This window comes from Calonectris borealis, chromosome 1 (assembly GCF_964195595.1).
Source record: "Calonectris borealis chromosome 1, bCalBor7.hap1.2, whole genome shotgun sequence".
In the NCBI taxonomy this organism is placed as follows: Eukaryota; Metazoa; Chordata; class Aves; order Procellariiformes; family Procellariidae; genus Calonectris; species Calonectris borealis.
In genome coordinates this window covers 54,015,792-54,030,646 of record NC_134312.1, presented here as the reverse complement: position 1 = coordinate 54,030,646, position 14,855 = coordinate 54,015,792, and the positions used below count along the sequence as shown (strand labels likewise).

Genomic DNA, 14,855 nt, shown 5'->3' with positions numbered 1-14,855 from the left:
TAGTATCATTTGAACACTTAAATTAAGAATAGATTCATGCTTATGACTTTTTACATCTGTAAATGTTAAACCTCAGTATCTTGAGAGGACAAATCTATTTTAAATTCTTTTTTCTCTCTGTACTTCACAAGCTTCCCAGGCTCCCTACTAGGTCAGAATTGAGTCTACTCCAGAATATCTATTAAAGAAAATGTAAACGTTGTAATTAATGTTTAATTAAGGTTGGTTTGTGATTCTTGTTTCACAGCCTTAGATTTGATTGGGTAAATGGATTATGCACTTAAACACTTATTAAAGAAGAAAGTTGAGATCATCACCCGACATTAACTTGTATTTTCTGGTCTAGTGTTTTCCTGTATGGTAGAAAAAACATAGTTAATAGAAGCATGTTGATTTGCATGTCAGCCAGGTATTCTGAAATATGTTCCGTTTGGTAACAGATAATTGTAACTTATTTTTTACTTTCCTGTGATTTTTGTTGCCCAGCTCTTGCAGAATTCACAGAGGCAGATGAAGCAATGGCAGAGCTGGCGGTTGCTGATAATGTTTTCTTGTTCCTGACTGAATCAGTTGTGGGGTCTGAAAATTTCTACCAGGAGGAATTTTACATTCGCAAAATTCATAACCTTGTCACAGACTTCCTTGCACTTATGCCAATGAAAGTAAGTTGGTTGTGTGAATAGGAGTTCTTGAGAAATGTGGGCATCTCTTCTATATTTCTAACATTAGGACAGGTAGCATAGATATGACCCTCAGCTTGAGGTGCTGCAGTTCAGAGAACTTGTTGACTTTATGGAACCCATATCGTTTGGGGTTTGTTTTCCACGCTGACGTAGAACGTGATTTTTAAAACACTTCAGTGTGGTGAGATTTGCAAAGCAATCTTTTGTGATGATAGTGGTTTTGTTTTGTTTTACATGATTAAAATTTAAATGAATGCTGAAATTGAGGCAATGTATGTGGGTATTGATGATGATGATGTTTTTTTCTTTTGATACAGACAGTAGTGTAACCTAAATTAACTTATGGTTTTTGTCTCTCATTTTTAATTTATTCTTTTACTAATGATCTTTTCCATATTTAAGGGGAGGGATTCTGCTTTTTCAGTAGTATCAACTGTTGGGAAAATGAGCAGCTGTTTTCACTAGAACAGCAGAAATGCTGCAAAAGGGTTTTAAAAAAAGTTTGAAGCAATTACAACAGTTTCATTTGTGCAAGACCTTGTATTAGACATGGAAAATTAAAATTCTATTAAATTGATGGAGGCTTTATTTTGTGACCTTCATTGTGTTGAGCTGTTGTTGTAGTTGCCAAATAATTACTTTTTTCAATGTGCAAAAAGAAGGATTTTAAAATATATTTTGTTCATTGTAACCTCACAGAATGAGAACAATATTGGCAGGAAAAACAATATTTGAGCCTTAAGAATCTTTGAACATGTTGTAGACAGCTTTGAGGTTTAATCCTAATTTATTTATAATCTATTGGTGTTGCATGTTGTTTTCTCAAGGTGTCTTTTTAACCCACAGAATATCCATAGAACAAGTATAATGTCAGTTCAAGCAAGTTCATGCTGATAACTTTACAGCTATATTTCTGCTGCAATGGCTGCCTGCATGCAACACTTACCACGTTGTTAACAGGCTTTGGACATCCTTTGAAGGCTGCATGCAATGGTGTTCTCTGTAATACAGACACAGTAGTCCTTAGGAATCTTTTGAATATATGAGGAATATATGAGGTATATTTATGAAAGTTCCTTCAACAATCAAGTGCAAACAGGTTTGGAACCGGGAACTTTTTTACGAGGCAGTTCTTCATTGGATGGTGTTGCTTTATGAAAGATGAAATGTCTCCCTGTAATGATACCAGTTTTTATGAAAGAGATATAAGGTAGATTTTTGAATGAAGGTGGAAGAGCTGGGGGCTGGCCCAGGCTGAGGTTGCTGCTACATTAGATTTAGAACAGATGTGACCCTGTCTCCTGTATCCACAGAACTGCCTGAAAATCCCAAGGCTGCTGGTTGGTTTGTTGGTACATCTCTCATCTTCCTTGCATTATGGAATTGGAGGCTTTATCTCTGGGAAGAGTATTTCTCTTCCATTTCAGTTTTTTTGCTTTGGTTCAGATCTGCAGCTGATTGTAGCTAATGCCTAAAGATGAAGAGAGATATTTTTCATTACAAATAAGATTTTGTAATACAGGGTATAAGCAAAAATCTGACCGTTAACTTGTATTCCGGTTTGATAGAGGCCAGTACTAGTGGTTTTACAGGAAAGACTTTGTTAGCAGGTAATTGGGATATAGCCCTACAAGGGAATTTTTTGTTTTAACTGCTGTTAATTAGTGGGTGGCTTATGTACTCAGCTATTTCTACTAAATCTCAAATTTTAGGTAAAGAGAAGTGTCTGCTTTGCAGGATCTTTTTTTTTATATATATATATATATATATATAAAACCTTCATTCAGTTTTATTTCAATCTGTAAGTCAGCATTTTATTTAACTCTTCTGTATAGTTTTAACATTTATGCTGCTTGCCAGTGATGATTTGGGTAGATCTTTTGGTTGACTGTATTACATTCAGAACGCAGTAATTAGCCTTAATAGTTCAGATAATTCATTATTTCATTTATCGACACTCAATTTTGTCTGTGTATTAATTTTGTTAGTATACTAATTTGGCTAGTTTGCTCTGATCCTTTCCACAGTTATTTCTAGTTTTTTACTATTTTTTCTTGATAAGACACAATTATTTTGCTGCTCATTCAATTTTGCAAATTAAGATATATTATAGACCATGAACCGGTCTCTATTCACCATCACCATGGTTTAATTTTTGGTGTGTTGAATTGGTTGCTTATTTCTGTTCCTTGTTTCTCAATGTCTGCTTAATATTTAACTTTTCATCTCATGGCTATTTGTTTTCTATAAGCCTCTGGTGGGGTGTTTTGTCAAAGGCTTTTTGACATTAAGATTAAATGTCAGCTGTTTCTTGTTTAGTAATTAGTTTTTTCAACAAAGAATTTTAGGATACTGATTAAAGGGCTTTTTTTTTAATTGCTGCAGTTGTTCTTCCCTTCCCTTTTCTCTTCCCCCCCATTGTATTTATTGACATGTGGTAATGCTTTTAGTTGTGACAGACTGGGTCCAAAGTAATTACATCAATCCAAAACTTTTCAAAACATAAAGTAGCTATAAGTAGAAGTAGCCTGACATGGCCAAGAAAGGTGCAATCCACAGATCTATATACAGAAAACATTATTTTACAGTGTTTTCTGTTTCTTTTCACTCCTTGTGGATAATGGATAATGTTTGAAGCTAACCCATCTATCTTTTGAAGTAAAAAGAGGAAAAGGATCCACCTTTTGGGGCCAGACTAGAGGATCTGGTGAAGTCAGTTGGGAAAAACTCCCATGGTATAAGTTCAGAGCTTTTGCTATGAACTGAGGGCCTTGGCAGTAAGAAAGTGATTGACTACATCTTTGAATGGAAGTTCTTGTGGGGGGAGGGGATTAAAAAAAAAAATTGAATATTCTTGCCATGTATGTGCAAGTTCATTTGGTTTCTTATTTTTTAATAGACTTTTTAGACAATTCTGTTATTTCTGTTCTGTTTTATTCTTAGCTAAATATAGACCAGTGTTTTTCTCCACTTCATAAATTGTGTAGGTGAAACAGCTGAGAAACCGTGCTGATGAAGATGCTCGCATGATCCACATGAGTATTCAGATGGGTAATGATCCACCCATTTCCCTTCGGAGAGATCTGGAGCATTTAATGCTTTTAGTAAGCCCTATTTTCTTTTAAACTACTATGGCAAAAAAGTGATTGTGACTTTTCTTCTTCATCAGAAAACCCATATCTGAATGATAACCTACAGTGCTGGATGTTTCCCTTTTTGGATTAGAGGGATTTTTTTTTTTCCTTAAATATAGACACTTTCTATCTAACTTTTCATGTAAAGGAATTAATTTACTGCCTTGGCTTCTGATGTTAATGAAGTGTCATTTAATTCTTGTTTAGTAAGTAAACACTGCATTGTTTCTTGTGTTTGAAGAATTCTTGAGCTGAACTTGTTTTACAAAATATTTAAATATCTAAAATTTAAATTATAGTAAGATTATCTTAACATATCTATTATCTTAAGCCATCTTATTTTAATGTAACTTAGAAATGGGAATTTCAAGACTACAGGCTATCACTTGAGTTGAGATCTGGCTAAATGTATGGAAGTTCTTTGGAATGTAACACCTTTGTGTATCTAGGCCTTAATGTTTACACAGTGTTTTATGTTTCTGTAAGTCTTCAGATTTCTCCCTATTTACTGTGGGTAAACTATAATTAGGTTTTAGGGATTTTCCTCCACTATTGACACGTATTCTCATAAAGAATTGAAATGTTTAAATGATTTTCATGTGTTGATAGATTTGTAATGAGAATTTTGGAACACTGTTTTGTATTTGCTGTAGAGTAGGCTAGCATAAAGGCTGGAATTACAAGTTCCCTAATTCCAATAGAATTTTGACCACAAGCGTACATTTAGAAGAAAGATCTTTCTGTTTCTGTCATATTTTTTAATAAAGAAAATTGAAATAAAATAAAATTGAAAGAAAATTTAAATAAATATGTTTATTTAAATGTTAGTAATTAAGGTTACCTAACTGCACTTTCAAAAAAACCCTGTATGAAAAAACAGATTTGCATATTGAACTGGTGCAATATTTTTTCTGTTTTTATATTTTCTGTTCATGAATAAATTAAAAACTTGCATATTTCCCCTTAATTAGCATGAAAATGTACAAGTGTGCAATTTTCAATATAGCAGTCTTTAATATAGGGATTACTTGTCTTTTCAAAAGGTAGTCCTTTAGGTCACAGGACATTAACAGGATAATTTATAGTGAACTGCTTTCTTAAGTAGCTCTGACATATGTAGTAAACTTAAATGAAGAACTAGAAATGAAAATTTACTCTGAGAAATTTGTATGTTCAGATAATGGGTAAGATTTCTAATCTTGATACTGGCTAACTTGTTTTTAAGTTAATATATCAAGGTACGCAAATGGTTATTTAAGGAGAAATGACACTATTTTCTTAGCAATGATTTAATCTGTAATACTTATATAGAAAGTTACGAAAGTTTCACTTATGTGTGCATTTTAATGTCTCTGGCTGTCATTTGTTCTGATATTGCTATTTAGAAGCTGTCTTTTCAGAATGTTTTAAGGAATGGAACACCAGCCGTGGGATGCTTTGCCTCTCAGACATGTTTAGCTTACCTAGAAGCAGTGCTTATTGTTGAAGTAATTGTCTTTTCTTTATATAGTTGATATTTTTCTAACATCTTCCTTTCTCCGATAGATTGCTGAATTGTATAGGAAAGACCCCTTTAATCTGGAACTTGCCCTTGAATACTGGTGTCCATCAGAGCCTTTGCAGACATCTACCATCATGGGGTCCTACCTTGGAGTAGCTCATCAGCGACCCCCTCAGCGCCAGGTTATCTAGATTTTCTTGAGTAATTACTAGTAACTTGAAATTAAAATAATAAAAAAACAGGCAACAAAGTTTCTTATTACAGCTAGCTTCTAAGAAGGTGTTATCTTTTATCAGTGGCTTATCTGCATGTGTCCTGCTCTGCATGACATGGTTATTGTTGCTTGCTCTAAAATGAGCTACTGCCAGTCATTCATGGTTGGCAATAAACTTAGTAAGAAAGAGTCCTAACAAACCTCTCTGCAAATTTTGTTTAGGTCTGATTTTGTTGCAGTTGCTAAATGAATTCTGATAACAGTGCTCTTGTGTTTTCTGTCTGATGACCTCTATGTACCTTTTTGGTGTAACTGAGAAGTTAAATTCCTTAACTACAAAAAAACTGTATTAACTGTAGTTGATAGTATTTTGGGGGGTAAAAATCCATAAGAATATTGTAATTATTTAAAGTCCAAAGTTTTTAGCCCATGAGAGATGGAACTTAAAATTAGAATGAGGAAGCAATCTAAACAGATGGAGCAGACGTTCCAAAACTCTTTAGGTACCTGGGATGCTGTCAGCCTTCAATACTTCTTGAAGGACTGTACAGTGTTAGGCAAAACCTAGTATCGGACACATCCCAAGACCCACCAGAATACAGGCAACTTAAGTAAGGACCTGGTACAATCTGCAAACACCCTAATATGACCCTGGGAGGAACCACTGTGTGTGAGTTACTGTGCAGGTATATAACAAGCATAGTGAATTCTTTCCCAATATCACTTAACTTGCACTGTGATGTGCAATAACACTGCTGTGCAGCATTTGTGAGCTGAAGTAAATTTTATCACTAGAAATACAGAATTGGAGAGTTAGTATACTTTGCAATAGCATGAATTATTTTGTTTTGTTTATTTCCTCTTTGAAACATGTTTTTCACCTTCAGGGAAACTGAATAGGCCAGTCTACAAAGGAATTTTTTTTTTTTACTTTTTTTTTTTTTTGGAGTTGTGATTCCACCCCTCTACCCCACCCTGATTACATTAGAATCTGTTTTCTGACTTTGGCTGCCTATTGTTTTCCTAAAATACTCAGATTTCATTTTTTTTTAAAACACTGATCTTTATTTGTTCTAGGTTGTCTTGTCAAAGTTTGTTAGGCAAATGGGAGATCTACTTCCTTCCACAATTTACATCCCATACTTGAAAATGCTGCGCGGACTGGCTAGTGGGCCTCAGTGTGCTCATTACTGCTTTAGTTTGCTAAAAGTCAATGGCAGTAGTCATGGTAAGAAAAGTGACACTTCAGCTCTTTCTCAACTCTTTTTCTTTAGAAAAGTACAAAGACTCATTTGAGATGAATTGTGGCTTCATATTTTTAAAATTTCATTATTAGTATGAAGATGAAATTTGAAGGCTTCACTTGAAAGTGTAATCTTAAACAAACAAACAAACAAAAAAACCACACCCCCCCCCCCCCCCCAAAAAACTGATTAGGTAATTAAATGTCTGAGCACCTTAGCAAGTAATTCACATAATGAAATAGTGCATTTTTTTAAAAAGCTGTGTCTTAACACCATAAGAGATGCAGAATATCAATATTGCTTATTGTAAAATATGAAATGAGTAATGTCTTAAAGTTAAATTTTATATTTTGTAAATATAGTTATCTTTCCTGACTTTTTTCAGAAGCACTTTGTTCTGTTAGAATTTTTTGATACATGTAATATAATAATAGCATTTTCTCAAAGTAAGAGATGCTGGTCCGTCCTGTGTTTTGCATTAATTTTGCATTGATCAAATTGGGGGGAAAAAAACCTACTTTGAAGATATAAATAATGCTGCAAACATTCTGGGTCATAAAATGGAAAACTTATTTGTACTGGCTTGTCATACTAGCTCCTTTCTGTCTCTTTTAAAAAACAAAAACAAACAAAAAACCCAAGAACAACAAAAAAACCCAAACCAGAATCACTAATTTCGGAAACAATAGTTTTACTTTGAACTTTATTTTTTCCTCTAGTTAAGAAAGTTTTCCTTTTAAATTTAACTACCTTGCTTTGTCACCCAGTGAAAGAGTAGAAAGAAAATCTTGTCACCTGTTTGTCATTTTTCTAGCGGAAAACATCCAAGGAGCAGGTGGCAGCCCTGTCTCCTGGGAGCATTTCTTCCACTCTTTGATGCTTTATCATGAGCACTTAAGGAAAGACTTGCCAAGTGCAGACAGTGTCCAGTATCGTCACCTGCCTCTCCGAGGAATCACACAGAAAGAACAGGATGGATTAATTGCCTTTTTACAGCTGACCACTGTTATAGTAAATTGGGTGAGTAACCTTTTATTTTTTTTTTTTTTGTTAATACATTTTTTTTCTTGCAAAACATCATCATTCCGGTGTGAAGTTCACTTGAGCAAAAAGGTATGTAGGGCAAGTTTACCTAGCAGTTGTCGTCATTTGGTTAGTGAACTTCAAAAGTATGGGAAGCATCAGGAATAACTGTTCTGACCAAACGTGCAATCTGGGTGAAGCGGGAAGAGATGACACCTTTTCCTGTGTTGCTGGCGTTACTGATTTTCTTGCTTTCCTGACACTTTGGTGTCATGGAGATGTCTTTCAGAAGTGAGGTATATTCAGAAGAAATGACTACGGAGTAGGAAAGTTTTTTGCATTTAGTTATGAGTTTGAAATGGCAAAAATAATAGATTAATTTGAAAGGAAATGGTAGTAATTTGGTAAGGAAACTCATCAACTGTGAAACTTGCCTCCAGAGTTAGATTTAAAATGTCCCCGAGAGTCTACATAAGCCATGAATTGACTGGAAGAGGATTCCAAGAGAATAAAACTGCAATGCAGATTTTGTGTTGTGAATCGTCTAGGTTAATTCTGGATAGTGTGGAATTCGGCTCTTCAGTACCCACCAGACTCTGCAGCCTAAAAATTCTGTGATGGATGCTAGCACAAACACAAGATAGATTAATTAAACTAATTAGGCTTTTTTAAAAATCATCCTTGGTGGTGGTGATAATGGGGTGTTCCTATGTGAGCTGTCATGTCAGCGTGGGGAATAAGGAACTCTTAAAACTAGTGTTTCCTGGCATCATCAAACCATAACCTGGGAAGAAGTAAATTTGTTCTAAGGATGTAGGGAGTTATCATTTGATGAGGCTAGAGGCCTCACTATTCCTGTCCAGTGGTTCATCTGAGAGTCTCAAATGAGCTTACGCTGGTGATGACCCTGCTCTTAGACTTAAACAAATTCATATAAGTTCTTAGCAAATGCAATTTAAGTTCATAATAGAAATATTGATAAAGTCCCTCTACCAGTGCCTGAAGAAGCGGTCCAGAGTGTAAGTACTTAAACTTATTTAAGACTAATTCCATGAATATGTGTCTACTAAAAAAAAAAAATTAAAAAAAATTGAGTTGTTGTAAGAAGCTTATATTATGCACGTAATTTTTGTGTATGGAGAGGCACAATTTTAGTACACGTGAGTCATTAAATTGGGCTTTTTGTTTAATTAAAGTTGTTTCCTTTGGAAGGGTCTGCCATTCTTCTGATGTCTTGTGTACCTTCAAGTACGAAGCAGTCGTTGATACTGAACTGTGAGTTAGAGATTGTAAGACATGAATAATCTTCAAAGTAATAATCTGCAGTTTCGTTTTCTCTTGAATGCCACAGAGTGAGAACGCTCGCTTGGCTCTTTGTGAGCACCCTCAGTGGACACCAGTAGTGGTCATTCTGGGACTTCTGCAGTGCAGCATTCCTCCTATTTTGAAAGCAGAGCTGTTAGAAACCCTTACTGCTTTTGGAAGATCTCCTGAAATAGCTGCTTCGCTCTGGCAGTCCCTGGAGTATACACAGGTATTTCAGAATTTTCAGTGCTTAGAACTGTAACATCCCAATCTGTTGAAATTGTCAGTGTATTCGAAATACTATTGCATTTCCTCCTAAATTTTCTTGTTGTCATTGTTGAATGTAACTTTTTCACTTAGTTAATGCAGTTCTTTCTTTGAAACGGTTTTGAAAATGACAGTATGGTTTTATGCCTTGGAGATCTCATTGGCTGTGCTTATTTTACATAAATACAGGTTTCCTAACAGACAGTCCTGTGTGTTCAATATGTTTTTTCCTCAGTGTATGTCATCAGTAATAAACGTTCTGCAAGTTACATATTTTTCTTTTAATGTTCTTTTTTTGGTGTGTAATATTCTTCTAGTGTGAGTGGTGCTCATAGAAAGAAGGGACTGGCTAAAAAGCTCCTCTTTCAGGCATTTAATTTTCAGAGGAAGTTAGTTGTAATTTACAGGATATTGTTGCCAACTTTCACATTTAGATGGCGACGTCAGATATATATTAAAAGCCTTACCTTTTAAAAAAGTGTTTTTTCCCTTCTGTCTTGATTTCAGAGAAAAATTTTAAATATGAATCCTAAGGAAGATGAATATCAAATGAAAATGCTCTTGGTATTGTTAATTCAAAAATCATAATGGGATGGGCTTATTTTACAGTCTGTATTATGGTTCAGACTAATTGCTGTTTTATTTGGAAGAACTTGAGGCATTTGAACTGCAGCTGCTGGTTTATCGTTAATTACTAATAAAAAGACCCTGACAATAGTGACATCTTATAATAGTAGTATTTTAAATGCTCACCACCTTTGCTTCCTAATTTATGATACTCCTTGAAATATACTCTTGTAAGAGAGAACAAGGGAAATGTCTTTCCCCTAGCCAATATAAGACAAAAATGATTAATGTGAAAGATTTCTGCTCTTAGTTTCGTTTAACAATAAACATGATGCAGATCTTTGAGAATGTAAAGCTAGAAGCATACGAGTGTACAACATATAATCCAGCCTTTCAGACAGAAAAATCTTAGCTTTTTACCTTTTAAGAGAACTTAGGAAACCTTTTCTTACAGCTAAAAAGTGATGAGTACCGTTTAGTCCTGATAGAAATGATGGAGATGCACTTTGATTATGTGAAATGTATTGTTTGTCTGTTTTCATTTCTCTTTCTGTTTTGAAGATATTACAAACTGTGAGAAGTCCAGGGCAGAGACAAGCAATTGGTATTGAGGTAAGGGTTTCTCTGTACCTAAGCAGCCTCTCTGACCATCTACATATGAGTTCGGGAAACACTTGTAGAGGCTGCATCTGCTGCTGTGTCCACAGGAAACCCTTGGAATAGGCGCTGTCATTTCACTGCTTCTTAATTTACTCTCAGGCGTGCTTATAATTTCTGGAAACCTTATTTTTTTATGAATCTAGTGCAGCTTTGTAATAGTAACAGAGCAGCATCTAAACCCTCAAATTCCTTATGAGCACTTCTTATTAAGATTTTCCTGTTTTCCTATATTGGCCTCATTTCTGTAACATCTTAGTATAGCTCACTTCACTTCTAATAAAAGTGGTAAATAAAAGCAGAGTATGTAAATGTTGAGGCATATCTTCTTCAAATGAATGAAGAGTGTATTGCTGAACTGAAATGACAGTACTGTTTCTTCACTGCTTTTGCTTTGTTTGTGGTGTACCGTAGACAAAAATGCAGCAAAGTCAATTCACTGTAAAGTAATTCACAGATGATGCCCTTATATTATTTGTTCTCACATGTTTCTTCCTCCCTCAAAATCTTTGATTTTTCTCTTTCTGTTTTTGCTGTCCTCTTGGGAAGGTTGAATTGAATGAGATTGAGTCCCGATGTGAGGAATATCCTTTAACCCGTGCCTTCTGTCGACTCATCAGCACGCTAGTGGAGAGTTCATTCCCCTCTAACCTGGGAGCAGGTCTCCGCCCACCAGGCTTTGATCCCTATCTCCAGTTCCTCAGAGATTCTGTGTTTCTCCGATTCCGCACCAGAGCTTACCGGAGAGCTGCTGAAAAAGTAATTTTTGTTTGAAAATCTGTTTGTTTTTTTTTTTTTGTTTTTTTTTTTTTTTTTAAGATGTAGTTAAAATGACTTGGCACTGCTGATGTGGCTTAGATCTGTTGCAGAAGCTGTGCAAGTTTGATGCAGCAGAGGTAACCTGGCACAATTCGTAGTGTTTTGATTCTGTAAACAGGTGATTTTTCAAATCATAGGTCATCAGGATCTATGAACTACTTCTAAGGAGTATCCTTTTAAAAAAAAAAAAAAAAAAGGTAGTTTATATTCTTGCTAAGGATTCTGCAACTCTACTACATGGCTAATGACTTTTAAACATCACATGCCCAAATCTACAAGTCAGATTTATCCTTTCCTCATTTTTATTTCGGAGAATATTTTTGACTTGCTGAACCAAGGAATTTGAGTTTCCTTTATGATACTTCTGGGTGAAAGCACATGCTACATTGTATCCTGGAAGCTATTAATTATCTATTACTAGCTATATACCTAATAAAGACTCTTTATTGCTTGTGGTTTCAATATACTAATATGTATATTGTATAATAGAGCCTAAAACAGACAATAAATCTGTTTGTGTTCCATTTTACTTCAGAAGGAAAGCTTGGCCTTTCAAATTATTTGACGTGATGAATTATAAGTGTTGGATAGTATCTCAGAATTAGATAATAGTGCCATACTTCTGATCCAGTACATCATTGCACTGCCGGTTGTATTCTTTGTCATCCTGGTCTTGTTGCTGCAGTATCAGTCTTGTTCTGTGTATGACTTTTTCTTCATTTTGTGATTATCTACAGTGGGAAGTAGCTGAGGTAGTTCTGGAAGTGTTTTACAAATTGCTGCGGGACTATGAACCTCAACTTGAAGACTTCGTGGACCAATATGTGGAGTTACAAGGTTAACTTGTGCATTTGTTCACTGACAAACAGAATTGTAACTTGCTTTGCTCTTTTGCTTCTATCCGTGTGATCTTGTTTCATATTGCAAGTAAGCTGGTGGAAAGCTAGACCAAGACTTTAAGACAGGAAGACATTAAAAATATGTACACATACTCTCAGGAGCTATGTTGCTGATTCAGTAGGGCTTCATGTATGCTATTTCCTACCTCCCTAGCTCTACTAGGAGGATGACTTCTGTCTCTCTTGCATTGCTGATTTGATTAAAGAGCAGCATTTCACACTTAAAAAACACCTTCGTTTTGGGCTTGTTCCTCTGGATTTCTTTGGTCTATGTCTAAATCATGACTATTCATAGGGTTAATTAAAGGTGTCAGTGTATTTGATATATCCTCTAATATTAATATTATTACTATATTAATTATTCAGAGCAGACAGTAGCAGTAGGATTATGATCTGAAGTAATTTAATTCTGGACAACTATTCTTTAAAAGGCCAAAGTAGATGGCAGTTGCCTTATTTTAGGAAATTTCAAGCTTATTTGGGCTGCAGATTTTTTTTTTAATGCAAAGTTTCTTCTTAACATTGAATGCCATCCTGATGCCTGTGGATTTGCTTGTAGCAGTAGAGAGCTATAAGAACCACTTCTTAAGTGAACGACAACTTTAAGACATACCTCTCCAGCGAGCTTGCCTCAGTCTGGGAGGCCTCTGTGCTCTGTACTTTGACAAACAGTTCTTGGCAGCTTAACTGGCTTGAGCAATTTCTGTTAGCTCATTCCTGTCCTCAGCTAATCCTTCAGCTTGTGGGTTACGTGATATATTGGAGAAAGGGGTTAAACCCCATCTTTTTGACTAGATCCATTTCTTGAGCTGATTCAGTGTGTGGCTCCACAGTGGTGTGGCATGTCTATTGGTGTGTTAGGGGGCAGCACAGACACGGAATGAATGGAGGGAGGAGGGGATTGTTTAAGCTGATGCCAAAAGAAGCAGCACCCTCATTCTCACTTGCTTATTAAAAGATTCTTACTGCTCCCCTGCTTTTATCCACCATAATTTACTAGGGGACTAGATAAACCAGAAACATTAGTCTTGACTTTTCCTTTTATTTTTGTTATATTTTGTACATAAATTTTTATTTATTTTGTAATTTCCTTTGAGTTTTAGGCTAGTAGTTTCATTTTTGCATACATTGTTGCAACAGACATGCAGGTATCTGTACACTATGAGCATCAGGGATTCAGTAGACCTTCTCAGCTTTGGTTTCTGGAAATGCTTTTTCCCTTATCCAGTGTCTTCATGCAGGTTTGGGGGGATGTAAACTTTTTCCAGTTACTTTTTAGCTTTGAAAAACCATTTAGTGTAGCTCCAATGTGGTGGTATAAAGTCCTAGCACTGATTTGAATCCAAGGTCAGATCTACTTAGGAAAGTCTAACTGGTTAAAGTTGAGATTGTGCTATTAGATATTGAAAAGTAATGGTAATTGCCATTACTACTCTTCCCAAACTTTTAAAATTACCTCAGTAGCTTATGTGTAAAGAAAACCTCTGAAGACTTTGTATGCAGTATGTTTCATCTATTTAGATGTTGCTTAAAACAACAGGGACTGTTATGTTTTTTGCTCAGGCTAGCCTGAGTAATGGAAGTGTCATGGTTTAACCCCAGTCAGCAACTAAGTACCACACAGCCGCTTGCTCACCCTCCCCCCTCCCTGGTGGGATGGGGGAGAGAATCAGAAACAAAAAAAGTAAAACCCGTGGGTTGAGATAAAGACAGTTTAATAGGACAGCAAAAGAAGAGAAAATAATAATAATAATACTGATGATAAAAATATACAAAGTAAGTGATGCACAATGCAATTGCTCACTACCCGCTGACCGGTGCCCATCCCATCCCAGAGCAGTGATCACTTCTCCCTGGCCAACTCCCCCCAGTTTATATACTGAGCATGGCGTCATATGGTATGGAATATCCCTTTGGCCGGTTTGGGTCAGCTGTCCAGGCTGTGCTCCCTCCCAGCTTCTTGTGCACCTGGCAGAGCATGGGAAGCTGGAAAGTCCTTGACTTGGTATAAGCACTACTTAGCAACAACTAAAACATCGGTGTGTTATCAACATCATTCTCATACTAAATCCAAACCACAGCACTATACCAGCTACTAGGAAGAAAATAAACTCTATTCCAACCGAAACCAGGACAGGAAGTCTTTTCTAGAAGATGTTAACTTTTTTTTCTCCTCCTCTCTTTAGGAGAAGAAATAATAGCATATAAACCACCTGGATTCAATCTGATGTATCATCTATTGAATGAGTCCCCAATGCTGGAACTGTCCCTTAGTTTGCTAGAAGAAGGGGTTAAACAGCTTGATACTTATGCTCCGTTTCCTGGTATGTGCCTAGAATTTATTTTTCATGCATACTAAGTAGGATTTAAAGCTGACATTGCATATCTTCAACTTGATGCTGTTTCTCTTGCATATAAAAATTGTGTTTTGGGGGGAATTTTCCTAGTAGTAAACAACTGACAAGTTCTTTCTTGGTGTAAGGCTTGATGAATGAGGTTTATGAATGTAGCCTATTTAACTGCTCCTTTGTTTTTTCTTATG

At 35.7% G+C, this 14,855-nt stretch overlaps 1 protein-coding gene across 2 annotated transcripts in view; it reads left to right on the top strand.

Moving 5' to 3' along the window:
- The window catches only part of NUP205 (nucleoporin 205), a 52,824-nt gene that overhangs the window by 11,703 nt on the left and 26,266 nt on the right, over positions 1-14,855 (top strand). For both annotated transcript variants that reach the window (XM_075152092.1, XM_075152101.1), the window contains exons 8-17: positions 487-662; positions 3,671-3,787; positions 5,363-5,500; positions 6,610-6,760; positions 7,591-7,796; positions 9,151-9,333; positions 10,500-10,550; positions 11,145-11,354; positions 12,152-12,251; positions 14,500-14,637. In XM_075152092.1, coding sequence (XP_075008193.1) covers positions 487-662; positions 3,671-3,787; positions 5,363-5,500; positions 6,610-6,760; positions 7,591-7,796; positions 9,151-9,333; positions 10,500-10,550; positions 11,145-11,354; positions 12,152-12,251; positions 14,500-14,637 — 1,470 coding nt within the window. The remainder of the gene's footprint in view (positions 1-486; positions 663-3,670; positions 3,788-5,362; positions 5,501-6,609; positions 6,761-7,590; positions 7,797-9,150; positions 9,334-10,499; positions 10,551-11,144; positions 11,355-12,151; positions 12,252-14,499; positions 14,638-14,855) is intronic.